General features: G+C 41.4%; 1 protein-coding gene across 2 annotated transcripts; it reads left to right on the top strand.

The window, feature by feature from the left end:
- The first annotated feature begins 389 nt into the window (after positions 1–389).
- MAML1 (mastermind like transcriptional coactivator 1) lies at positions 390–27,078 on the top strand. 2 transcript variants are annotated; one of them, XM_042790215.1, is made up of 5 exons: positions 390–934; positions 11,672–13,084; positions 16,416–16,685; positions 20,433–20,547; positions 22,677–27,078. In XM_042790215.1, exons 1-5 carry the CDS (start codon positions 569–571, stop codon positions 23,666–23,668), a joined length of 3,156 nt encoding a protein of 1,051 aa, XP_042646149.1. In that variant the 5' UTR covers positions 390–568; the 3' UTR covers positions 23,669–27,078. The 2 variants fall into 2 exon arrangements, with proteins under 2 accessions (XP_042646149.1, XP_042646150.1); XM_042790216.1 differs by having other exon boundaries at positions 459–934; positions 11,675–13,084.
- Positions 27,079–27,998: the final 920 nt, after the last annotated feature.

Here is a 27,998-nt window from a genome sequence, read left to right on the forward strand (position 1 = left end):
CCACCTCGCCGCCCACGCCTCCGCCGCGCCGTTCGCGCCCCCGCGCCTTTCTATTGGCTCGGAGGCATGTCCTTCACGGCCCGTGACGCGCTATGCGCCGTGACGTTGCCCACCACCCAGGAAGCTCCGCCTATTTAGTCGCTACTCGGCTCTTGAGGGGAAAAACAATTTCAAGATGGCGGCGGCGCGGATAACAATGGGGAGTCGGGGGTTCGGGCCGGCCCGTGCCTGAGAGCGGCGGCCGCCGGGGCGCGTCGCGCCGGAGAGGAGCGGGGCGGGCCCTGGGCGGGGGCGGGCGGCGGCCGCCGGGCGAGGCTGAGGGAGAGCGGGGCGAGCGCAGCAGCACCGGCCTCGGGGGAGAAGGAGGAAGTGGGGCGGGGGGGAGCAGAGCGGGCGCCGGGCCGGGCCGGGGGGCAGGAACCGGGGCGGGGGTAGCCCGGGTGAGGCCGGCGGGAGGGGGGAGGAGCGGCGGAAGGCCCGAGGGGGGCGGGGGGAGTCCCCCGCCATGGCCGGGGCCGGGGCGAGGAGCCGGTGAACGGCGGCAGCCGCCCCCCTCGCTCTCCGGTCCATGGTGCTGCCCCCCTGCCCCATGGCGGAGTTCGTGGTGCCGCGGCACAGCGCGGTGATGGAGCGGCTCCGCCGGCGCATCGAGCTCTGCCGGCGGCACCACAGCGCCTGCGAGTCCCGCTACCAGGCCGTATCCCCGGAGCGCCTGGAGCTGGAGCGCCAGCAAACCTTCGCTCTGCACCAGCGCTGCCTGCAGGCCAAGGCCAAGCGGGCCGGCAAACACCGGCAGCCGCCCCCGGCGCCCCCGCCGCCCGCACCCCCCCCGCCGCCGGCCGCCGCGGGAAGCGCCGACAGGACCGGAGCCAACGGCCTGGAGGCCGAGGCGGCGAGCGGCGAGCAGCACGGCCGCAGCAGCACGCTGATCGCGGTAAGCGGCCGGCCCGTTCGCGGCGTGGGGGAAGGAGCCGCCGGTCGGCGCGGTGGTGCCCGGCTGGCACCGGGCGGGGAAGGGGAAACGAGCCCTCACGGTCGGTGTGATGGCTTGGGGAGGGCGCTGCTTTGCGGAGCGCTCGTGGCTGCCCTGTTACAGCTGATGAGCGCTGTTTTATTTTCTCTCCTGTCACCTTTGTGCTCTGGGGGAGTACGGGAAAACGGCTGCCCGTTGAGGTAAGGATAGGGGGTGGCCGCCTGTGATGGTTACAGTCATTCAGAGTAGCGTGGTGTTCTTAATTGCGTTTCTGACTAATTCACCTAAAATGTCCCTGCAGAAACTGTCAGAGGAGCATTAATGCTGTGGTGGGTTTGGATTTTTTGTTTGTTTGCTTGCTTATGTCTTTAATTGAGGCTGTCAGGGTTTAGTGGAGTCACTTGATAAGGATATGCTTATTACTGAGGGGGAATTTTTAAGACAAATAATGTGTCTATTAAATCTGATATTGGAAAGAATTTCAGTGGAAAGGCAACTGCTTATTTGCACTCACTCTAGTGGGTGTGAACACTATGAGAATCCCACTCCACCCATTAAAAACTGGATTAGCTCAAAATCTTAATGTTTCTCTGGCTTCTCTAGCATTTCTGGTTGTCAGGACATATTCATACAGCCCTGTTTGTATATCAAGATAGCTATTGCTTAACTTATTCTGAGCCCTTTAAATATACTGCTGTGTACTAATGTGCCAGTAATGTAGGTTAGTAGGATAACCTCTTAAATGTTGCTTATCTTAATACCCGTCTTTCTTAAAGCCAGGTATTTCTAAATGGTGGCCTGCATGAAAATGATACAGCATTGTTCTGGGTGTCTTTAAAAGGGGATACGGGATTCACCAGATGGTGTGTGTGTGTTTGATCATGTTAGAAGCGAAGGGGGATGTGATCCTCTGCTGTCTTGCTCAGTTACAGTTTTTAAAACAGAGTTGTGATAGTGCTTATTGTATACTTGGGTATGACTAGATGTGATGTGAAATAGTAAAGCACGGGGCACAGCAATGTCAGGTTTAATGTGACTAGCACTAGGCAGAATGGGTGCAATTTGTAGTATTTACGAGATTGACTGAATTGATTATATTCTTGATAATATACATATGAGAATCTAGGACATACTGACTTTTCTGAAGAGTAAGGTACTTGTGGCACAGTAAGAGCACTTCAGATGGTTGTTAAAGAAGAGTCTTTGAGGAAGAGAGGAGACCTTGTGCATTCCTGACAACGATTCAGTAAAACTTTGTGGGTAGCTGTTGTTTAGTAGACTGATACTGAATGCAAACGTGTCAGAATGAAAATGACTCAAACTCGTATTTTATTATCTAAAGACATGGTGGGATTTCTGCTTATTTTCTGTCTGGGCTCTAAGGCTTTTTGCATATGGAACTCTATCCATTAATAATGCGTATTTTTGTTACATGGAGAGCTCTTTAGCATGTTAAATCCTGTTGCTTAAACTGCTGCCACACATCTTCATATTGATCTTCTAAAAGAAAGACGTCCTTAATTCATTGGAGGTGTTTCTTTTAAATTGCTTTGGATGTGGATTTGATCTAATTAGCATCCATTATAATGAGGACTCTCAACAGCAGTGAGGTTTTGAAATACACTACACATCTGGGGAAGCCCTTCTTGTACAGGAAGCTGCTGCCAGTGGCCAATTTACACAACAGAAGAGGGTTTTAGTGTATGAATGACTCTTCCTCGTGCTGGCCTGCTGTTTCCTTCCTAGGATGCATGGCTGTAAGCTTAATTGCAGCTACTGATTCATCACCTCGTTACTAGGGTATAAAGTTGGTTTGCTTAGTAATTCAAGTTTTGAAAAACAACAACAAGAAGAACCCTCTGCTGCTAATTTAATTCCTTCGGTGTAAAAGGTACCTCTGTAGGCTGGTATTTTACCTCTAGCAACCATGTTGCTGTTATCAAGACCAAGCATGTGCTTTGTACAGGAAGGACGTGGGTTTGGTTTACAATATTCAATAAAGTTTGGATGAACACCAGAATTATCTTGTTTTAAAATATCCTGGACATATTCCTTTCAAAAGAATGCTGCTAGATCAGTGGAACGTGTTATATCAGCTATCACTGCTGTTACGATCCAGAGTTTTCCATGAAGCTGCATATGAATCTTCTCTTGGAAACTGGCACTTGGTGTTGAAAGTTAAGGAAGCATTTATTGTGATCCTTGAAAAAGAAAGCATGTCATGTAAAGGGTTTGTGATCTAGCATCAAGGGCTTGTAGTAGAAGGACTTGAGCTGTGGTGCCACAAGTGTGAGCACAAGTATATGCACTCCTAGAGCTGTACTTCAGAGCATCTTCTGCAAATTCAGAATAGTCGTGGGGAATAGGATAGCACCATCACTTCCTTCTTAATGTCTTGTATGATTTTTCATGTGGCCAAAATCAGGTATTTTCTCTTCCATTAGTCTTTTCTCTATTTTAGATCCTGAAGTTGTTTACGAGCAGAAGTAAGTGGTAGATTGTTCCTTTGTTTTCTTACTAAGCAGCTCTAAAATTTGAGCCACAGAAAACAAGAGAATACAGTATTGATACAGAAATACCTTGGATGATTTATGCACCATGTAGGCCTGTCCTTCATTAGAGGATGAAAAACTTATTAGTCTTTTTTTTTTTTTTTTTTAATTTTGAGATCGTTATTTAATGGGAAATTCAAATACTGAAATTTACTTCACATTTCTGTTATTTAATGTATTATTAAGACTGTGTTCAAAGTAGATTATGTTTAATGTTTGGATAATGTATTCTCTGCTGTGTTAATCTTTTATTTTTGAGAAACAGGGAAGTGGGGAAGGGGCAGGACTTGTCATGTAGAATGTTTTTTTTTTCTTGCCAGGTTTGAGATTGACTTGAGAAAGTTCATTCTAATAATGCTGTTTAAATTCTCTGCAGTAGAAAGGTTGGCTTCCTCGTATTTATTTCTCTGATACACCATAGCGTAGCATATCACTGAGCTGAACAGAAAGTATTTCACTGGCATATGAATGAGGAGGATCACAAGATCTGGATTTTCATCTCCACTCCTTGTTTTGTGATGTGGTCTTTTGGAAGGAGACCTGCTCTCTGTTTCTTACTGTTTTTCTCCCCACCTGAGAGCAGTTGTTGTGTAGATGGCTTGCTTTGTCTAGGTCTGCCACAAAACCACAAACAGTATTTCTGGAATGGGCAGAGGAGGTCTAGTCAGTAGCCTGTCTTGGGAATGCATTGTGTTAAAGCTGAAGAGCAGACCAGCATTTGTTTGGGAGTGCTAGAAGATTTAACATTAATAATAGATAAATTCTGATTTAAGCAAAGGCACCAAGTAAAAAGTTTAAAAAGAAACTTAAGTATAAGGAGTGCAATGCAATGTTTCTTGGTTGAAAAGACCTAAAGTAATAAATTAAAGGGAATAAATTGCCTGGATTGTACTGAGAAGCATTAATAGCATTCCACTAATGAAACTTAGGCTGGTACACTAACAGTTCCAAAGACCTCATTTTTGTTTAAGCTGTGGTAAAGGGGTGTTAAATTGTGAAATTATGTTTTACCACAAAAATAGCAAATTATTTCCATGTTATTTATATATAACTATAGTGCAGTGTAGTCTTGCCACCGTTGTTTGTTTTTGCTGACAAGTCTGATAGTTTGTTGCCCAACAACTCAGACAGGTTTTTCTTTGTCTCCTTGTAATTCTGTGTGAGGTATTGTTGTATGTTTGAAACATTTCCCTTACTAGATTAGTTAGATATGCAGTGATGCTTCCTAAACTTTAAGGATCTGGGAGTGACTGATCTGCTGCTGCTGTTTAAGTTCAAGTGAGGTGGAGGATCCGGCATTGCAGCTGAAGGCACAGCAGTTTATTTGATTCAGCAGAACAATTCCTGTAGCAGAAGCTGCCCCTTGTGACTAATGCAGGCTTGGGATATTTATAGACGTGCATATCCACAGCCCTTCTTCACTCCAGCAGGCAGTCACCCAAATACAAAAGTCTTCTGGAATTAAAGTAAAAGTCAAAATTAAAATTAGTCCAGCAGTTTGGTTCTGACAACACAGTGGAATGTAGGAACACATTGAGTAATAAAATGCTTTCTTTGCAGCGCGGGTGTAACTTTGGAAGCTGTGGATAGATGCACAATAAATGGGGAGTTCTTAGCAAGTCATGTAGTCAAAATGTTGTGTTTTCTATCCAAAATTCATACACTACAATTTCTGATATTTGCATTGTTGTTCCAGCTTCAGAGGTTGTCATCTTTCTTACTCCTGTCCTTGGCCAGGCTGGAGAGAAGAATCTGTTTTTATAGAGGACCTACTGTAAGCTCTGGTTCATGGGAGCTTATATGTGTGGCAATACTACCACTTCCATGGCAGAAAAACAAATATATTCTATTTTGGTTTCCCCTTCCAGGTGAGGGGGCTGGTATTTAGCTAGGAGGCATATGGGAACTAGATCTCTACTATGTTTCTAGAGTAATATAACATTTCTTCTCTGAAAATGACCAGCATTATATTTCTCTTGCTGGTATTTCATGACATATAGTTGTAGATGTAACTTAATTCTGAGACTGAAATGGTAAACTTATTCAAAATAAAAAATTAAAGCTTTGTAGAGTCCTGTAAGAATATTTTAATCTCTGTAGCAGATGCTTTAAAAACTAAATGAGAACATTATATGGAGCCTAAAAGGAGCAATGTAAAAACTGTTTTTTTAAAGAAGTTTTTTCTGTCATGTTCACTAGGTATTTTTTCAGAAAAAAATGAAACTTGCATGAAGTTTCTGTTTTACTTTTTTATATATATATATATTTATTGTCTTCAGTTACAGGACTCAAAATATGACTGTTCTCAGTTTAAAAATTATGCATTCTGAAGGTTTTCTTGCTTTCACATGAACAATGTGAACTGTTATGCTTGTTAAGATCTAATGCATTGAAATGTCATTGGTTTCAGAATATTATCTAAAACTAGTTTCAGGTATCGAGTGTTTCACACTGATATTTTGATTCATGGAATAATCTTTTCCTCTTAAGAAAAAAAAAAAAAAAAGAGACGCAGAACAACTTTGTGCCACTTTTTTGATCAGTGATTCATGCCCCTTTCCCACCAAGGCAGTAACAGAGCACTGCACTGAACTCTGAAGTTTTGAATTCTGCGAGTGCTAACAGAAAAGCTGTAGAGGAAGTTTTAAAGCTTTCTCCAGTTTCTTCTTGTCGGACTTCCATGGTACTTTGTGGACAACTTTTATGAAGTCTGCCAACTTGTCCCTGCAGTAAGACAACAATATGGCTGAGCATCATTGTGGTAAAACTGGTGGGTTTGGGACACAGATTGACTATAGCTTATCAAAATTATTTGTGTGCTGTGCGTTTTCTGATGGAAGCCTTGTCATTTGACTGGGCATGCGTCCATCTCCGGCGTTGTGGTCCTGTGTCCTAGTCAAGTATAGCGTGCATGTACTGTGAATTATATGGTCAGAGGCTGCTTGTGTTGGACACCCCTTTTGTTGTGATGGATGACACCTGCGTTGTATCAGTTTGTGTTCCTCACATGAGGAATCCACATTTAGTGCCTGACTTACATGTGTGCTCCTGCCAAATGGGTGTATTTATTACCATGTTGAGGACTGTCTGTTTTGCTCACGTGAATAAAATGCAGCTCTGACGTGATGTGGAGGTGCAGCCTGTGGCCCTTCAGAGGCTGTTTGAGAAACTGTCTGTCCTCTCTTGGGCCAAAGGGCTGAGGCCTGCTTACATCCCTTTCTTCGCACTGTTGCTATATCAGTTTAAATACTTTGAATAAATCTTTTTGGGGTAATACTTTTAAGCAAAGCTAAATAGCAGAGGTCTTGGAGGTTCATCTTTTGTTGGGAAGTTGGTTAGGCTGAGAAAATGGGAATGCATTTCTGTGTCTGATCTTCTGTCATAGGAGGATTGGCTTGTGTATTACAAATAAAACTGAGTGATTCTGCTAAGAAAACCATGGACAGCATACCAGAGGGCCACTGTGCCTTACACAGAGTGATAATGGACAATAAAATTAAAGCTAAAGGGATTTTCTTAGTGGCAAGTAAGCTATGCTTTACTTTGTCAGTGTGGGGGTTTTTTTGGTGTTTTGTTTTTTTTTTGGTTGTTAGTTTTGTTTTGTTTTTTTTGGGGGGTTTTGTTGTTTTTTTTTGTTTTGTTTTTTTTTTTAGTTTTGGTAGAGGAGAACAGGTTTTTCTTGCATTGAGAACTCTTTTGGAGCAGCTTGATATGTAGACAGCTTGCTGTCTGACTTGTATCTTACGTGCTCCTTTTTATTTTTTTTTCCACAAAAAAACAGATTATTTGGATAGAAACAAACAGGGGGAGAACTGAATGTAACATTTCTTTTTCTGTTAAGAAGTCAAAAGCTAAGATAGTATGCAAGAAATGCATATAAGAAAGGAATTTCACAACTGGCAGTGACACTATTTGCAGACTAGTTATATGAATGTATCTGGTATGAGAATTTCAGGTTCTATTACTCAAAATTGAACATGAACAAATAGAAGGTATCTGGATATATTTCTAATGGCAGAGCTGAAGGAACCTGTAACTTTTGGCTCCCCCAAATTTTGATAGTGCTGTCTTTTCTTAGAAGAGGGAAGGGGGTAGAAAATGGAACACTGTTACTAGGTTAGTTTTAAACTGGTTAGGTGGCTGTATTGTAGATAGCTAACTACAGTAGCATAAATGTTAGTGTAGACTTACTGCCCCAATATCAAAGTATGCTTTTGACTCTCTTTAAGATGAAAAGCGAACTAGGATGCAAGTGCAGTTGGTGAATAGCTTCTAAAACTTAGAAGTTAAGTGTCCTGGTTACAATCTGGGCTCAGTCTTTTCTGATGGAAGATAAGCAGCTTTTCTTCTTTCCTATGTGTCTGTTAGCTGTCCTGTACAGGTCAGATATCTTTCAAATAATCTTAGATTTAGCTGAGGTGAAGCAAGGCTGGTAGCAGTCACCCCCACGTTTTACTTCATTAGTGAATATATTAAACTTATTTTTAATTCAATCCTCTTTTTTGACAAAGGAATATAGTTTTAGATCAAAGGAGGACTTTGTCTAGGGCAACTAAAGTCAAGATGTCACCAATAATCAGAAATCCGAGCATTATGACTGTTAAAACCCAGATAGATATGAAAGCTCTTACGTGCTTTTATTGACAGAAGGAGCCTGTGATGGATATTAGGGGTCTATATTCTTTTCTAAACTGTAGTAAGTGTAGTTTATAAGCATGGATAATTTAATCTTAGTCTAGGAAGCTGAATATATTGCAAATGTAGTAGTACAGTAACAAAGACATTACAACAGATTAACTTCTGGAATATTTGTCCAGCAACCCAGATGGGTTTTGCAGCCTGTGAGGAGTTGTGTGCAATTGTAGCAATTGTAGTTATAGTGCTACCAAAAGCCTAGTTGCCTTGAGTTATCTATATGAATTATAATTACAGCAGTGACCCCAATGGGCATGTATTCTGATTTAATATAGAAATTTTGCTACGAGAAGTTCAGAGTACACAACTAAATTGTTATTTGTATGTCAGTTTTCAGGGAGTGTTTTTTCCCTAATGATTGAGAATTAAGGAGGATCCATTCCCAAACTTTGATTGACTCATCGTATGACCTTGGGCAAGTTACTCATCCACCTTGAGCTTCAGTTTTCCCAGTTGAAGTATTAAGTAAACAAGGGGAAACTTGCTAAAAGCCAAATGTTGCGATTGAGTTGAGACTTCCTTGCTTTCTGTTGTTTTGCCTTTTACCAAAAAGTATATTTCCATTACTCTTTAAAGTCAGTATTTGAAAAATTCACTCCAGATCTGCTACTCCAAGCTGTAGACCTAATGTTCAAATAAATAGAATTCAAGTTCCAGCCTCCTCTCCAAATGTACACCACACCTCATCCTACTAGGTCTTCTGCTGATTTTGCTACTCTGCTGCTATTTCCATGAACCATATAGAAGACCATAGTCACCTGGGAAGCTGCAGTCTATCCCTCAGATAAAAATAAGATTTTGCTGCTACCTATGCAAGCATTAAACAAGTAATGTTTTTTTCCCAAAGATCAGCTAACTGCAGACTGTTTGAAAAAAAAATTAACTGTGAACCAGTCCTTCTATCCTTAAATCAAATAATGCTGTTGCCCAGGCATGTGCTGTATAATTCTTCTGATAATTTATGCTAGCTCTACATACTACCTCTTGCTTGAGTGCTGAGATCTTGAGGTTTCCCCTGTTTGTTCTTGGATGAGACAGTTTTCCCCAAGGGTGAGTGGACTGTGTTGTTGGGACTGCAAGTAATACTAAAATAAGTATACTTGTCTTGAGGTTTGTTTAATGAGCTGTTTTTCTGCCATCTGAAAGGACTGTTTTTCAGTGAACCACGATTCAGACGGTGGCTTTTTGAGGGGATTCTCCTCATGTGTCCTGCTGAGATGTACAAAAACATCTCGTACAGGTCAGGGGAGCTGATGGGAGCATTTGCTCCTCAAGCGCACTGCTCTGTTCCAGCAGTGTCTCTTCCCTACAGGTTTGTCTGCGTTGGTGTAGCATTCCAGCACAAGCAAAGCACAACTTTTTTTTTTTTTTTTTTTTTTTTTTTTCAGAATGCACCTGCGGGAGGAAAAAGTTTATAGTCAACTTTGATGTGTGTATGAATTCTGTTTTCAGATGTTTTTGAGGTCAATGGAGAGAACTTTATATTTGAAAGAATACTGCCAGGAAAGAGAAGTTGAACAAAGACTCTCAAACTCCAGTTGTAAAACTGTTGCTGTACCTTCTGGTTGCTTCTAGGTGGCACTACAAGAAAAAGAATATGTGCATTATTCACTGGCTATGAGAAGCCAACTGTTGAGCTGGTTGGGGCTCTGGTGGACATAATGCAGAGAGGAGCAGCTGGCAAACACTGTAGGAGAAGAGGAAAGGAGTAACCTACGGTGCTGGGATAGAATTGACTGAACTCTGAACTGCATTTTACATAAGTGTGGAACAGCGGTCACTCTAGTGATAAACTGGTTTTGCTTTAGTGCCAAAAATATGATTGTGTACAAAATTTATAGACATAGTTCTTATCCAAAAATTGTAATCACAAAATAAGTGGCTCTCTTTTTCTCTAACTGTATAAATGTGAAACTGCTTTATAAAGCAGTCTGTCGTGGTTTGGGCCTGGTTGGCAGCCAACCACAATGCAGCAGCTCTCTCTCCCTTCCCCTCCAGCAATGAGAAGGGACAGAGAAGCCAGGCTTGGGGTCTGAGATAGGACTGGGATGGGGAGAAAATTCCCCTTTATGGTCACGAGCAAAAGGCAGACTCGTTAGGGGAAGAAAAAAAGAACATACATTTATTACAGACGCTAACAACACATAACAGAGTAGGACAGTGAGAAGCATTGCCACATCTTGAGAACACCTTCCCCCCACCCCTCCCTTCTTCCCGGGCTCAGCTCTGCTCCCGATATCTCTACCTCCTCCCCCAGTGGCGCAGGGGCAGGGAATGGGGGGTGCAGTCAGCGCTGCCACTTCCCCTTATCTTCGGTGAGGGGAGTGTCCAAAACTTGTTCCTCCTGCTCCATCGTGGTCCCCCTCTCACAGGAGACAGTCCTCCACAAACTTTCTCCGACATGAATTCCTCCCATGGGCCGCAGCGTTCCCCACACTGCTCTGTCATGGGTCACTAACTTCCTCCGACTGGATTCCCTCCCACGGCTGCAGCCCTTCCCGAGCTGCTCCAGCGTGGGACTCCCCCGCATGCTGCAATCCTTCCAGTGCTGAATTACAGCAGCGGGGCTACCTTTTCCCATGAGACCCCGGCCTTCGTCAGGCACAGAACCTTGATCATCTGAGCAGGAGCAACAGGCCATAAATCAATGTCTGCTCCACCGTAGATCTTCATGGGTGGCAGGGGGGGCCGTCCTGCCGTCTCACCACAGGATACAGGGGGGTCTCTGCTCCGGCACACCTCCCCCCTCCTTTCTTCCTCCGTTCCTCCACTGACCTTGGTGTTCAGGCAGCTGCAGCAACTCCTCCTCACAAGTCCCCCTGCCCGTCACCACGTCCCTTCTTAAATACGTTATCACAGAGGCGCAGCCAATTGGCTCAATTTCCCAAACAGAAGTGGAGCTGAAGTGGAGCTGGGGGAGCTTCGAGAAGCTTCTCACAGGGGCCGCCCCGATAGCCCCCTCCCCTGCCACCAAAAAACTCCACCACTCACTCAACCCAGAACACAGTCTTACAGGATAATTACACCGTGTATATATGGGCCAAACAAAATACAGGTTTTTAGTCTCATCTAAAATTTGGATCTTAACCTTCTTCAATATTTTTTCATTTTGAATAGGAAAAATCACAATATATTCCAGTTCACAGCCATTTCTCAACTTTTTATTGTTGTCAAAGTGTATGGCAGATTTTGGGTTTATTTGAAAGAGGGGGCTTTGTTTGATATAGTACATATTTTTGAAAGCCTCCCCTAAGAGATTATAGTAAGGAAGTCAAAACAAATCTTATCTTTGTAAAACAAATCTTATCAAAGCAAAGATGTAACTTTTTTTTTTTTCAATCTTGTTTCCCTAAAATGTTTTATTCAGAGCTAGACAATGTTCTGGTAAGAAATAAAAATCCTAATCTATGAAACATAAAACTAAATAACTAAAACCTTCCTTTTTTTTCAGCAGCTCCATGAGACTGTGAAAAGAAAGCTTGATAGTGCTGCTTCCCCTCAGAATGGAGACCAGCAGAATGGCTATGGTGATGTCTTTTCTGTGTCCAAGAAACTGCGTCGTGATGATGGCCTTGGTGGAGTGAGTGGTTCTTCCAATGGAATGCCTCCTGTGTCTCCACTTCATCATCTTGACAAGAAATCTGGCAGTGGAGATACCTTACAACTTAATGGAAAACATCCGATGGGGCTAGATGGCATCAGCAAGAAGTGTCTTCCAGATTCCAGCCTACAAATGAATGGAGGTGGTGATGCTGATGATTCATTTCCTCTGAGTTTGAACAAAGAGCTGAAGCAGGAGCCTGTAGATGATCTTCCATGTATGATTGCTGGAGCAGGGGCTTCTATATCACAGAATAACTTGATGCCTGATCTTAATCTTAATGAGCAAGAATGGAAGGAACTTATTGAGGAGCTTAATAGGTCAGTGCCTGATGAAGACATGAAGGATCTCTTTAATGAAGACTTTGAAGAGAAGAAAGATGCAGATTCTTCAAATTCATCTGTACAGACTCCATTGCCACAAGATATTAACATAAAGACTGAGTTTTCCCCAGCACCCTTTGAACAGGAACAGATGGGATCTCCTCAGGTGAGATCCAATTCATCAGGTCCAGCATTTATTGGTGCTGCTTCTGTACCTGTAAGTGCTGCTTCTCCAGCGGTTGGTAGTTCACAGGCTATGTTTCAACCTTCCAGTCAGTCAATGACTGAAAATCCTAATCAGCCCATGATGCAGGCATCAAACCACTCTCAGAACGTCCAGAGGCCTCTCCCCAATGTGTTGTTACCTGGGAAGGGCGCAGGAAGTGCCAAAGAAATGTCTTCTGCTCATCAACTTCAGCAGATTGCTGCCAAGCAGAAGAGAGACCAGATGTTGCAGAACCAGCAGCAAGCTTCACAAGTCCACCAAACAAATCAGATGTCTACATGGCAACAGTCTGGGCCTTCTCATAGTCCACTGGCTGTCCCATATACCATGGAAAATCCCACCAGCCCATCAGTTTACCAGCCAGACTTCAACAATCAGAAACTCTTGATGTCTAATATGGGAACTAAAAGCTCACCAAGAGCTGGAGGCAATTACCATGTGAACATTTTGGGTCATCAGCAAAACAGCTTGAACCAGAACCCTGTGAATAGTCAAGGCTCTATCCTAGATTATGGGAACACCAAACCCCTTTCTCATTACAAAGCAGAATGTGAACAGGGGGTTACAGTACCAGGTCAGAACAAGACTCCCATGTTGGCATACATACAACAACGCCAGCAGCCACCGCTGTCTCACGTGAACGATGACCAAAATGGGATGATCCTGTTGAAACCCAAGTCTGGAAACATTGCCTACCGACTACCGCACAATCAGGTGAAAGTTGTGGTTTCTGTTACCCTTGTTTAGTAGCAGACTTAAGGTTTTGCCAGAGGGTTTTGGATAGATAAGGTTAGAGGACAGATTACTTGGTATTGTTTCAAAACAGTTGCTGCATGATTTTACAGAAGAAAACGATAATGTGCAATAAGATGAGACAAGAATCAAGAACTCTGTTTTCTATTGGGGAGTTTTTAATACTCTGTTGTAGGTCATGTGGTAATGTGTGATTTCCAGCTTAATATACTTTGTGGGCAACAAGTTATGTCACATTTCATAGAAGCTTCTACTTACAAAGATAAATAGATGCTTTGTAAACTTCTGCCTAAAATAACTCATACAGAACTGCAGTGTTAAACAGTGTTCTCAAAGAAGCTTTGATTTCTTTACCTTCATTTTAGTCCCTACTTGTGTCAGAGTTGGCTTACTATAAAAAGCCATGCCTTCAGTTGCTCCTTTTTTTGGAGAGAGCTGGAAGTCAGGGCTGCATTCCTGATTTCTTGGGTTTTCCTTGGGGCCCTTCAAATCTAAGAATTTGTTATTGACTAAGTCTCTACCTGGACTTGTGCAAAGCCTTTGACATTGTCCCGCATGACATCTAAGAGCAGTGACGAGTGACTTTCTTCAGGAGTTGGTATTGGGACAGCACTGTTTAACATCTCTGTTGGTGACACAGACAGTGGGATTGAGTGCACCTTCATCAGGTTCCCCGACGACCCCGAGCTGTGTGGTGCGGTGACACGCTGGAGGGCAGGGATGCCATCCAGAGGGACCTGGACAGGCTGGAGAGGTGGGACTGTGCAAACCTCATGGGAGTTCAACAAGGCCAAGTGCAAGGGCCTGCCCATGGGTTGGGGCAATCCCAAGCACAAATCCAGGCTGGGTGAGGAATGGATGGAGAGCAGCCCTGCGGAGAAGGACTTGGGGGTGTTAGTGGATGGAAACCTGTCTGTGAGCCAGCAACATGTGCTCACAGCCCAGAAAGCCAACAGTGCCCTGGGCTGCACCCGGAGCAGTGAGGGCAGCAGGGCCAGGGAGGGGATTGTCCCCCTCTGCTCCGCTCTGGGGAGACCCCCCTGCAGTGCTGGGTCCAGCTCGGGGGCCCCCAACAGCAGAAGGACACGGAGCTGCTCGAGCGGGGCCAGAGGAGGCCACGGAGATGCTGGGGGGGCTGGAGCAGCTCCCCTGGGAGGCCGGGCTGAGAGAGCTGGGGGGGTTCAGCCTGGAGAAGAGAAGGCTCTGGGGAGACCTTAGAGCGGCTTTCAGTGCTTAAAGGGGGGACAGGGAAGGTGGGGAGGGAGTCTTTATCAGGGAGGGCAGTGATAGTATGAGTGGTAACAGTTTTAAACTGAAAGAAGGCAGATCTAGATTAGATGTAAGGAATAAATTCTTCCCGGTGAGTGTGGTGAGACACTGGCCCAGGGTGCCCAGAGAAGCTGTGGCTGCCCCCTCCCTGGAAGGGTTTCAAGGCCAGGTTGGACGGGGGTTGGAGCAACCTGGTCTGGTGGAAGGTGGCCCTGCCTGTGGCAGAGGGAGTGGGACTAGATGATCTTTAAGGGCCCTTTCAAGCCAAACCATTCTGTGATGGGGGAAGCATGGGATAGGAGAAAAATATAACTTTAAGAATGAGTAATAGTAATATTTGTATGCTTGAAGCAATATGCTTCAGGTTTTTCCTGTAAAGGAATATTCTGGATGGTGTTTTATTGCCTTGTACATAAATGATACTACAGGTACGCTGCAGATAAAAACTTATGTAGTAGATGGAGGTACAGACTCGTTGGAATTTTGTAACATGTGCCTGCAATGCACATACTAGAGGGCTTGCTGAGAATAAAGGTCTTTGTTACAAGGATTAAAGCTCCTCTAGGAAAAGCTATTGGGGATCCAACTGTAGTCATATGTTCCCTCGACAAAACAAAAAACACGTGAAAAAGATGTGATTAGTCTGTGATAAAGACCACAGTGATACACAAATAAAAATCTGACCTCAATGTGTGCTTCATAAGTCACAAAAAAATTAATCTCTTTAAAAGCTAGCGGATGTAACAATCTGAAGACATTTTGGTGGAAGAAGGGGAAGGATAAAGATGATTGTGTATGTCACATCTCCCCCCCACTGAAAAACATGAGCGTGACCTTGAATTTACATTGCCACACTTGTACTGAATTAACAGAAATACTGATAAATGTTTCTGGAGAATTTCACAAAAGCTTGCGTATAGAAAAACTTAGCACAGCATTACCTATATTTGGCTCATGATTTCTTACAAAACTGCAGAGAGTGAGAACCAACAGCCAAACCTATTGGCTGAATTCTAAACTTGAAAGGAGTATTTGTTTGTGTAATTAGAGATGAGGCTGAACTGTGCTTAATAATTATTAAAATTGTCAAATTTCAAATGGATTTGCTGGTACAAAGAGGACAGTATCAGATCTTGTGTGGTAATTGTCCGATGTTGCTGTTGCCTAGACCAAGTTCCAATTTCTAAAAAACCAGACTTATGAAAAATTAGTAACAACAAGCTTTTCTGGAGTATTTTTCTATGGAGTATGATGATGGTTGGATTGCTGGAAAAATACATTGACTCATTTTCATCAGTGACAGCCTTCTTCCCCTTTTCCTGCAAATTTTAAATACTCTCATACTAAAAAAAAGCAACTTTAGTGGGGAGGCATAAACGCTTGCTGAATTAAATGCTGACAGAAGAGGCGGATTTAAATAAATGCGTTGAATAATGAAAATTTAAAATGTAGTGTTTGAAAAGCTGCTACCAAAGTAAGCTGAAGCTGGTGTGTAACTGGTGCTCTTCCTCTGGCTGAGCAGAAGCACACGGAGCTATACTCACCTGTTTGAGCTGGGCTTTGGGAAGTACTTTGAGACTGAAGTTAAAGCCTCTCTTCCTAAATGTTGTGGAGCTTCTGACCTTAACTCCAGACTGTTACTTCTGTGTCTGGCACTTTGTATTTTTGGCTGTCTTTAATCAGCTGAACTGGAAACTGTATCACATTTTGCCCTTTTCATTAGTGAAGAAGCTTTTGCATAAAGATTGCAAAATACGAGGAACTGATCTAATTTTTATGAAATAGTGTAAATGTACAGAGAAGCAATAATTGACAATTTCTGTTTTTCTGAGATGTGTTATGATTCCTCTCCCTGTGTAACTTTTTTTATATCTTCCTTATCCTGTAAAATTACGGTAATAATACAAATTGTGGTTATCATCATGAAAGTGCCTTTCCTCATCTGTGTAACCATGTAGAGTTTCTAAATTCTGGAGGGCTAACCTCTTTCTGTAACTCATGTCACTTTTTCTGTGTTCTACAGGATCAAAACCCTTCTCCTAACGTTCCTCGTGTTCCCGTTTCTGTCCCGGGCCCTGGCGTGGGTGCCCAGGCTCCCAATGTCTCCATGGCAGGTAACCACAACAACCCCCCTTATCTCAGCAATCAGCAGCAAGCAGCAGTGATGAAGCAACACCAAATGCTGATGGACCAGCAGAAGCAGAGAGAGCAGCAACAAAAGCACTTGCTCATGGAGCAACAGAAGCAGCAATTCCTAATGGAGCAGAGACAGCAACATCTTCTGGCTGAGCAGGTGAGAGGGGCAGGGGCCAGCAGTGCTTTTTTCTTTGCACTGATTTGCTTTGGTGGATGAAACCGAATTTGGTATTTTGCTGAACAGTTGTCACATTACAAAATAGGCAATGTAAACTACAAGCCACTTTGGTATCATAATTGCTGTTTTATGTTTCTATAAAAGTAATCCAAACACGTAGCACTTGATTGCTGAGACTTATTTTTTTCTGTTGTTACAAGGTACTGTGGTGAATGAAGAGAATAAAATAGGTAGAATTGAGTAGTGTGAAAATACAATACCTACATGGAGAGAATGTATCATACCAGAGATGGTGTAAATTCTTTGTGAAAGAAGGCAGGCAAATAGAATTAGAGCAAAAATAAAATAAAAGGTTGGGATACTGTTGATGTGTTCTATAAAGCTTTAAAAATGGGAGCAATGAGCAAGGAACCTGCATCCAACTTGCATCTTATCCTGCCAGAAGAATTTAACTCTGCTGCCTATCAGACTGTAGAAAGCTGCTTTAGCCTCTCTCAGGGAATTGTGCTCCTTGTGTGAACCTTTCTAAGCTTTAAACCTTTTGCAAGTTTTTCAGCCCAAAGGGCCTTATTCCCATCATTGGTGCTTTTCCGCATTTTTAAAAGTCCATGCAGACGTAGTCCAGGCACTGGCACTGTACATACAGAGAAGCTATCAATATCTGGTATGGAGGAAGGGGAAGATGAGTTTTCAAAGAAGGTTTGAGGCTCAGGGACAACCTGGTATTCAGATCTTCTGGAAAAAGCGTAATCATCTGTGCTGCTGAAAAGTTTTGTCTTTGAAGACAATGGGGGGAGGGAAGAGCCACAGAAACTGTTGTCTTCAGGGATAATAGTTAAAAAAAAAAAAAGGAGCCAGTGGTTTAATGGAAAAAGTTGTGAACTGCATCTATCCCTGAGATTTAAAAAAAGTGTTAAAAAAATATAAATTTAAATGCTCTGGAGTCCTTCAACTAATAACAGTTGAGAATGTGTAATTGCCTTAATTTTCAGTGCTGTTAGAAGCTGATATATCTCAATGTTCTCAACTTTAAAGTTGGGAGTCATTATCCTGGTAGATGGGATTTTCAGTGTAATAATAGTTCGGAAAATAGAGGTGGTGAGAGAAGGTCAGATAATGGTTGTGGGGGGACACACACACCGTAACTTCTATTGCAGTGACTGTCCATCAGAAGCTTTATTTAAGAAAGAAGGAAATGATACAGTCTCCTCTGAACTGAAAATATGTGAAAGCCCATTTTAAGGGGAAGGGTTGAGTAGGATATGCAGTATTGTGGAGCTGTGGCTGTGCCAAGTCCTAGCAAATGGTTTTTTTGATCACCTGGAGACTTCCATTAAAATAGAGGACTAGACTGACTTGACAGAAAAACCCTTTCCGTTCTTGACCCAGTGGAGATAAAACATAACCATGTGGTTGGCAGTGTTTTAAAGAAAACTGTATGAATGTTGCTAAAGATACATTTTGATATTTGGGTAATAATACAATTTGAGATTTGAGCTAAGGGAATATCATGTTGGAAATAAGCTGTCAAAGGCTGAAGGACAAAGGGTGCCCAAATCATAAATAATATAATATTTTCTGTATGAGTTCTGTGATCTATAAACTTGCATAAATAAATATAATACTTTTTAGTTAATCACTCAGTTTTTGATGACTTGTATTTTAATATTAAATGTCAAAAATTACAAATCGTTACTCTCCCAAAATGTTAACGAACAGGCACTCTTTGAAAGAAAGTGGGAAGAAAGGAAGTATGGGGTATTGGCATCCTGCTTGTACTTTTGCACCACTGGTGAATGGTGATTATTAGAACTCTATTACAGCTCTTAAAGCTGTGGCCCAGCAGGTTTCCTTAGCTAAGTAACAGACCTTGCTGAACAGCAGGGTGCTGTATTAACAGGGTGATGAGTAGCATATCTCAAACAGAGTGTCAAAATACATATTTTTTTTTCCTACTACCTATTTGCTTCTGCTTAGCCAGCGCATGTTGCTGTAGTAAATATCAGTATTATGAAAATATTTTATTCCTGTCCTAGTTATGGTAACTATGACTAACTTCTACAGCTTACATCTTTGTATACTGATACTCCCATCCCAAGTAAGGAGCAGCTCTGCTTTGGAGCTGAACAGACTTAGATACTGTGTTTGCCACATTTCTTGGCCTTATGCTGCTCAGTCAGTCTAGATCTTGTGAGCATTCTAAGTTGAAATTTGGATACACATGATATTAGATGTAGTTTTACAGAAATGTTTCTGAATCTGAATCAGCTGATCTGTATTTTGCAGGAGAATTACAGTTTCAGGTAGCTTCAGTGCCATTCCCTGCCACTCGAAAGCTGTCTTTCCATTTGGTATTCTGCATCATTTTTTTTTTTTTTTTTTTCCCCCGAGCCAGGTTCTGCAGCTCTGGGTTTCTCTCAAACTATGGCATCTCTTCTTGGCTTCTGTGGTCAGCCTCTTTCAGGTTTGACTGGTCCTGCAAGCAGCAGGTCCTTTCTGTCAGGCAGCCTGCCCTCTTCATTCCTCTGCATGTCTCAACAGCTTCTTAGTTGTAGACATTTCAAAAGGATGGTAGTAATGTGTGTCTGCCTATTAGTTACATTGCACTAGTCTCTTCTTTAAAGGCTTATTGCTCGTGTCCTTACCCCAGTACTCTTGGAAGGGAATTTCTGTCCCCTTCTGTGCTCTGTGTAACTTTCAAGGTAAGTAGGTAGTTGTGCTTTGTATCACTGCATGGTTATCCCAGAATTTCACTCTGGTTGAAGATACCTGTGGAAGAAGAGCCAGAAATACTGTGTCTGATATGTTTCAATATTGTAAAAGCAGCCTCTTGGCTCTTTACGCTGTCAGGATCTCTGAGTGTACTATTAATGCATGTACCTACACTCTTGACATTCCCTTCAAGGCTTTAAATTTAATTTTCCCAAAAAGCTTCCCGTAATAGAAAATTTGCTTGTTTTATTTTTCAAATATTTTTATCATAAAGTAGGTATGGGTTAAATGTGCTTTTAAAGAGGTAAGGTTATTTTGAATCATTAATAGTATTTGTTTCAGTTGATTGGTGCATTGTTAAGAAAATGGTTCTGAGCAGTGATTACAAACTTGTGTAGCTTCTGTTATAAACTTAGTTCTGCAGTTTTCCATAATCTTCTAGGAAGACTTGTGGCATATAAGAATTTGGGTTTGTATATAGTTTTTTCATTTTTGAAAACAAGGGCTAGAAAATATTTACATACTGAGTTTTTACTTTTCTGTGTAACGTTAATATTTGACTTGTACTTTAATTTCTAAGGAGATCTAAAATAAGTTGATCTGGAGGTAAAGGGCAAAAAAGTATGTGTGAATTTTTTTTATATGCACTTGCTTTTGCTCTTTTTGTACCTGTTAGTGTCTTTAGAGTATTGGTAAAAATGCCTGTTGATTATGTTACTGATTAAAAGACTCTTAGATTTTCAGTATTTTAAAGGCTTCAGACATGTATTGCAGTAACTCCTGTAATGCATGCTGTTGTCCTGTTGTCTCTGAGTTCCTGGTCTTGTCACTCATCAGATTAAATTGACTGCGTTTGAGCCTTGAGAACAAAGGTCTGAAGTGACTTTAAGGCTGTGGAAGCCCCTTTAATTACCAGCTCCACATAAAAGTATACGGATAGCTTGGTTTTATCTGAGATAGTCACCCTTGGAAAAAGTTTGGCTTGTTTTCTAATTGTCCTGCATTGGACCTTAGGAGAAACAACGGCAGCAGCAAGAGCAACAGCTGCAGCGGCATCTGACTCGACCACCTCCCCAGTATCAGGATCAGCCGCAGAATCCGTACCAGCAACAGGTTGGACAGTTCACAGGTAAGTAAACATGGCAATTGAAATAATGGCAGAAAAAATATCAGGAGTGAAAAATAAGGTGTCTTCAAATTTCCTGGATTGGGTGGCTTTTAATTAATTTATTACAACATCTTCCCACATCACTTTGTCTTAAAACTTTTAGACCTATACTCTGATTCAGTTCCAAATTAACAGCTTCCAATGTCCCAGATATCTGGGACAACTTAAGCTTCTGATTCTTAATATTGCTTTTGACATTCTTAGTTCTTAAGTACCTTCATTGTTCTAAAGGCCTTTCTATAATACCATTTTCCTTTACAGGCTCTAAATTCTCCTTAACTTTCATGTATTGGGATTCAGGTTTTTTTGAAGCTTAACATCACAGCTGCTTGTATCTATCACAGGCTCTCATTAAAGAAAAATAAGTGATGTATTATTTCTCTCATCTACTAGGATGAGTTTAAAATTCTCTAATATTCTTATCCCTGCTAGCTTTAGAAGAGAATGCAATTTGAATTCTCTTCATTATGTGTTAGTGTCCTACATGTTTTTTTTTTTTTTTTGTAGGAGAAGCAGCTTGGTATGTGTTCAGTCTGTTAATGCTGATAAATAAAAGATGTTGTTGCCATTAAGCTGGAATAACTTCATGAATGTGGAAGAACTAGAGAACAGTAAAAACTCATCTTCCTACCTGAAAAATCCTTATTTAACAGGGCATCAAGAAGCCACTTGTCTTTTTTCATAAGCACTTTTTTCTACTCTAGGTTTATTCCCTTCGTTTTGTTTCCTTACTCTGTGTTCACATAGAAATAAATACTGAAGGGAAAAGATGCAAATAGAAATGTGATACTGTCAGAACGAGGATGTTCATGACTGCAGTGTCTAGCAGAGCTATGACTGGGTTTTGTTACTTAACTGAAAGAACTTGATACCAATACAAAAGGATTGTGTTTTAAGTCATCAGTAGCATTGCACTGAAATATTGCACTGAAACATTTTTTTTTCCTGACACTTTTCTACAGCAGTACAGTAGTACACCTGTTAGAAATAGAGTATGTTTTGCTATAATGAACATCAGTATTATTAAAACTCTTTTTTCCATGTTATGATCATTGTAACTTTTTTGCATCTTAAAACCTGGTATGTGTACTACCTCTTCACTGGAGTGTTCCTCCTATCTATCCACCCACCCCCCGTAACATTGGTGGTTTTATGGTATGCTTTGTTGATAATTAATTCAATATAATTTGAATAAAATTATATTTGACTAAAAAATTGAATTAAGAATAATGGAGGGCCAGTATTCCTTAACTATCTTAAAATATAAAAAAAAAAAAATTTCAGCTTTTCGGTTTGAAAGTGAAGAAATTAATAGTGCAGGTAGGTCTCTCTTGGTTGTCTGTAAGAAGTTGGGGGGGATTATTTGCATTACACTTCAGTGCTTTTTTTTTTTTTTTTTAGCTTTAAGTAGGGGTCTGTTACTTCTACAGGAAGTCACTTTTTTACTCAGAATTTACCAGAACAAAGGACTCTTCTGTTTGCTGAGAAGACTTATTTTTGCAAATCATCTTGCTAGGTTATCAGCATTGCAAATTAACATAATGAATATTTCATTGTTGAAATCCAAAAGATACTTGACCAAAAATTTCTGAAAGTTATATAAAATAGAAGAAATTTCTGGAATTGCAAAAACACAGGACTAGAAACCCTACACTTGTACAATAAGAGATACACGGTGTATGCACGGAATAACTGACAGTGTGTATATGCAGTAAGTGGTATTTTTTAACAGCCTAGCAAATGGTGCATGCACTTCAAAGTATGTGTGTATACCTTTGTTCACAAAGAAGTATCAGTCCTGCCTTTACAGTCTATTTTATTTTTTTAAATTGATGATGCTGAACTCTTAGAAGTGGTATTCAGATTTTTTAGGACATTGGCATATCTGGTTTTGAGATCAAGGTGGAGGTGCTAACTGGAGCAACAACTGACGCCCTTTAATTAAAGTACTGCTGTCTGTGTGTTGGTTGCATAGGTTGGTTTATACAAATGCAGCGGCATCTCCGTTCTGGATTACAGTGTCTTCAAGCCTAGCTTGGCTCTAGTTGAACTGATGTATTTAATGTGCAAAATATTTCTGTGTATTTCAGGGTCATCTTCAGCCATGCCTGGGGTCAGTAACTTAGGACAGTCCAGCTCCAGTAGTCCACGGATATTTCCTCAGACCCAGAACATGATTCAGATGGGACCTGGACACAGTTCTGTTCCTCCACTCCAGTCAGGCTCCAGTCAGCAGGATCGGGGGGTGACTCAGTATACCAATATGCAAAACATTCAGCGAGGGGGATTATACAATTTGGCGTCTGGTATGACACAGATGGTTCCCCAGCATGCAACTCAAAGTGCCAATGGACAGCCACCGATGCAGAGACAAGGCAGCTTGGGCCAGAGTGCTGCCGTTCCTGCTGGGTATGGGCAGAATACCTTAGCAAACTCAAGTATTTCTCAGCAGCACAATAAAGGTGCACTGAATCCAACCTTATCTAAGCCACAGATGGCAAGAGTACCAGCTGCTATGGGGGCTCAAAATCCATCTTGGCAACACCAAGGGATCCCTAATATTAACAACCAGACACAAGCAAACAGTGGCTTAGGACCATTTACCGCCAGTTCCTCTTTCCACATGCAGCAAACTCATCTAAAGATGACCAACCAACAGTTTGCCCAAGGAATGCCTCAGGTAACCCTAAGCACCAGCAGACCGATGACCTCCATGAATGCTGCTGTCTCTGGGCAGATGTTGTCGTCATCTTTAGGTGCACAGCAGCGGACAAACCCACCTACACAACAGCAGGTACCCTCACAGCAAGTGTTGCCTGGCATGAACCAGACTGTTCCAGATCTGAACGCTTTCAACCAGAATCCAAATCAGCAACTGCCCAACAGAGCTAATCTGCACTGTAGTCAAGGGTACCCTGTGAGGACAACCAGTCAAGAGCTGCCTTTTGCCTACAGTGGCCAGTCGGGCAATAATGGACTTCAGAACTTAACTGGTGACACAGATCTGATAGACTCTTTGCTGAAAAACAGGACTTCAGAGGAGTGGATGAATGATTTGGATGAGTTGTTAGGAACTCATTAAAATGGGGCCGGGGGTGGGGGTTCTACCTTTTTAATTATTTCATGAAATACAAACAACACTTGGACCAAAAAACCTGTGGCATTGAGGAGACTTGCAGGCATTAGAGGTAAATGGTTGAGCTGCTTCTCAATGAGTGTTGATACATGGTAATGGCGCACCGAGCAGGTCTGTAGGAATAGTGCGCTTTATCTTGGTGTCTCTAAGGAGTCACATGCTTGAACAGGTCAAAAAATACTGTGCGTGTCCTAGCCAGCCTTTCGGAGATCTCACTTGCAGTGTTCTAAAGTTAATTTTTTTAATTATTTAAAAATAAAACAAAATTCCACAGAAATAGTGCAGAAAGAAAGCAAATAGTTGCACAAAATGTGTTTAGGGCTTAGTCTCCTGCAGCTATTATTTGCAATCATTATTTGTTCATAGCTTGACATGCTATTGTAGTAGTGTCCACCAAACTTCTGACTTTTTGTTTGAGAAGAGGCTGTATTGCACCTGAATATGCTTGCAAAATGTTTTGAATTGTTTCTTTTCCCCATCGCTGAAGCATGTGCCTATACTCTCAATAAGCAAGTGATATTTCACAGTAAATATTTCTATACGCTGGTAATAGATGAAAGAAAGTATTAAAACCCGGCCAGTTAGTCTAGGTAGTTGTCTTAATAGATTGTAGTCTTTTAAGCTGCAGTTTGCACTCTGTTGTAGAGAGGCACAGTTCTTGGCTTATACCTTGCTGTGTTTAAAGGGGGAATTTCTTACGGGAGAACTTTTAAACTATAGTAGGTTTAACATGAATTGTAAAGCCATTTACTTTGCACCTGTTTCTTCATAACTTATTTCCAAAGGTAGTTGTATTTAAATGAAGGCTTTGCTTCATGACAGCTCATCTAGTTTTCTTTGTTGTAAAAAGTAGAATTAACTTTTGAGATCAGTTCATTCCCCAAAGCTAGCAGTGACACAATGAGCACAAGACTTTGTCACTTCAGGATAAAAATTAGGAAAAAAGAATTTGGCTGAGAGGTAGAAAGTCCTTGTAAGCCATAATAGCACAGGCAGCCTGGGAGAGTACTTGTATCAGGGTTGCTCCAATATGGAAGTCTCCCCCTTTAAATACTTTTTTGTTTTGTTTTGTTTTACATACTGGGTTACGAGTTTGATAATCTTTCTATAGACTGGTGGATTTACTTCTTTAATATCCCTTGAAGCAGATGCTGGTTCTTTAGCTCAGCCCAAGGAGACCCCTTATCCATGTGTTGGGGTCAGTCCCAGAAAGGACAAAAACCACAATGGAACAGTCAATGTTCCAAAGTCCTTACTTTCTACCAAAAAAAATCCCCTATCCACCAACAAACCACCTTGCCTTAACCTTTATTTTAAAATTAAAGTTGTAAGCTTTTGTTTGAAATGCACAAATACCTCTTCCCTTTAAAATCCACTTTTTTTGAAAACTCCTTTAAACTTTCAAATCAAACCCAGCATTGTGATTTAAAAGCAATTTCCTTCAACACAGACTGGCTTCTTCAGGAGTTTTCTGCACTGCAGAGATGTGTGAGAGAGGGTTATTTCCCTGAGTGGGTGAAGGGAAGTGAAGGATAACATTGATTTCAAAGAAGGAACATATTTTACTGTATCTGCAGCTCCTTTATGAGACAATTTGCACTTTTAAAAACTGCTTTTTAACACTAATACTTTAACCCTTTCCAAATATGCATGGAACATGGTTTGTCCAGCACACTTACCTAGTGTGGATGAATTACGCTCTGTTGAACAGATTTGATATTCTATCATGTTGAACTGTTGGTGAAAGATGTGCATTGATCAGTGGATCCCACCGTTGAATAGTGGATAAAACTTCACTGAAGCAGACTTAATCCCTCGTAGAGCTTTTGAAAAGATAACATAAAGATTGTCTTCAAATGGGAAGATGAAGGTGTTAGTGACTTTGGTTGTTGACACTTCTGATATTTTCTAGAATAAGTAGTTGAGATGCAAATAATTAATGCTAACTTTTCTTATACTGGCAATCTAAGAAAAGAACTAGGGAGTTTGGTTTACTGTTAAGTTAAACCAAAAACTGGTCCAAGGTGAGTGTCGTTAGAAGAGTATAGCTATAAACTAGCAATGGCAGGGGAAGGAGTGTTTGCTGTAATTTTATTTTTAAGGGTTAACTGCACCAGTGTGCCTTCCCTTCCTGTTGGGGGTGCTTGGGACCTCATAATTTCAAGTGACATCCTTCAATGTCACTGTTTTTTTTCTCCCCCTTACAAACACTTGAGAGAAATAACAGGGTAGTAGGATTCAGCTTTTCTTTCTTCCCTGTTTAGGTTGTGGTGAAATCTGCTACATTTTCCAGTAGATTTTGCACACAGACTGTTCTGAATAAGTCAAAATACAATCCATCCAGTTGTGATTTCTTAATTGGAGGAAAAGAACATCTGCTGTTTGTATTATTACTACCAAAAAGGCAATCCAGCTAAATGTCCAGGAAAATGCAGATGTATTCCTTCCTCCGCTGTTTCTGGAAGCTAAGGTGGATATTGCCCTGCTTGACTAGAGGGTTTGTTCAGGAAGATATCTGGATTTGATGACGGCCTTTTCATGGTACTGTTGAAGTAAAATTAAGTATGATTCTAGGCAAACTGGCTTGTAATGCCCATCGGTCTTCATATGTGAACAGGATCCAAACAGCATTTAACCTGATAGAAAACACAGCCCTCGCTTCTGGTTTTGGTCCCTGTCCACATAATACGACCAGACTGTTGGAAATACGGTATCACTGTAACAAAGTGGAAACAGTTCAATGGAAATGAAAATACGGTTTAGATGTACATAGGTGCATGGGTAGGGCTGGGCTTTGCCTTTATGCCCTCTAACATGTAGCTGTCTATATATGCACTTGGGCTTTCCATTTGCTGCAGCTTCAGAGCAATAAAATACATCTCCCCTGAACTGTACCCAGCCAGCCGCCCATGGCTTTATTTATAAACTGCGGTTTTGGTTGGGTAGGAAAGGTGAGAGTGTCACTGTGCAACATCCACTGCCTTCCAAAAACCACGATTCAATTGAAAAGGGTGCTCAAAATTTTGTTATACACATTTCCTTTGTGTAAATAAATGTTTACAATTTTATATTAAAGATTTGAATAAGAGTTAGATCTTCTGACTGTATATTTTTTACTTTTTATAGATTTTAAAACTATAATTCTTTATATATGTGTTTGGGGGGGTATTATGGTAAGTTTTATGCTTGTAAATGGAGAACAGTTGAATTTGATGCTAACCTTTATGAATTTTTGTCATTGAAATGTATAAAGAGTCCATTAATCCCCTTATTCTTTTACTACAATTACTGGTGCACACCAAAAAGAAATCCTTCACTTCTGTTTTATCATTATAAAATAAATATTTTGCTAGTGTATTAAACATACATGGTGTGACTTAATACGTTTGTGTGAGTTGAGCAGAGTTCAGCATTGTTGTTTTCAGTGAGATGGTTCCCTTCATCCCAACACACAATTTTGGTCAGCCTGTTACTAAGGCTCAAGTTCTTCTGCTGTGTTTTACCAATTCTTACAGTTTCAGAAAGTCCATTTAAACAGGCCAGAAGTGGATAAAGAGGCCTTAGAGAACTTTTACTTTGAAAACAAGGCTTTATGCTATGCCCACTGCTTCTGGACTTTTTAAAATGCAGTTGTAGGCCTTAAGCTAGGAAATAGAACTGCAGTTGCGGTTGTTACTAGTGAAAAAGATGTTAATAACTACCGAGACCTCACAAGTGCAAAATTGTAGAGTTCCCAAAATACGCTCAGATTCCTTCAAAATAACAGGCCTTAGAGATTCAGACTGGTTTCCTTGAGACTTGTAAAAAGACAAAGATTATGTTTGTTTGAGATAGGCAGATGGCACACACCAAAAAAGCTCAAACAGAAATGAGGAACATGTACGGTAGGCATGAGGTAATGGTTCTGAGCAGGGAACAAAGTACTGGCAGCAGGTTGTGTGAAGACTTTGGCTTAACGCTGGTAAGGTCCCTCAGCCACTGCACGGAGCTGGTGTGTTGAACAAGCTGTGGAAAATAATGGCAAAATGGGTCTTTCAGCCCCTGCTGGATTGTTGAGCCTATTAAGAAGGACACTTACTCGTTTGTTGGTTAGAAGTAAAGCAACGATCTGTGGCTCCACCAGTGCCCAAAGGAGCCTAGCTTTAGTGGTGTGTGTTTGGATGTTAATATGTTCTTGTTAACAAGTTATTACTTGACGAATTACTCTGAATTGAACATTTCAAAGCAGTTCTCTTAGTGAATCATACCACTTGCAGCAGAACCAAGAATTCAGTTA

This window comes from Tyto alba, unplaced genomic scaffold (assembly GCF_018691265.1).
Source record: "Tyto alba isolate M040663 unplaced genomic scaffold, T.alba_DEE_v4.0 Super-Scaffold_17, whole genome shotgun sequence".
In the NCBI taxonomy this organism is placed as follows: domain Eukaryota; kingdom Metazoa; phylum Chordata; class Aves; order Strigiformes; family Tytonidae; genus Tyto; species Tyto alba.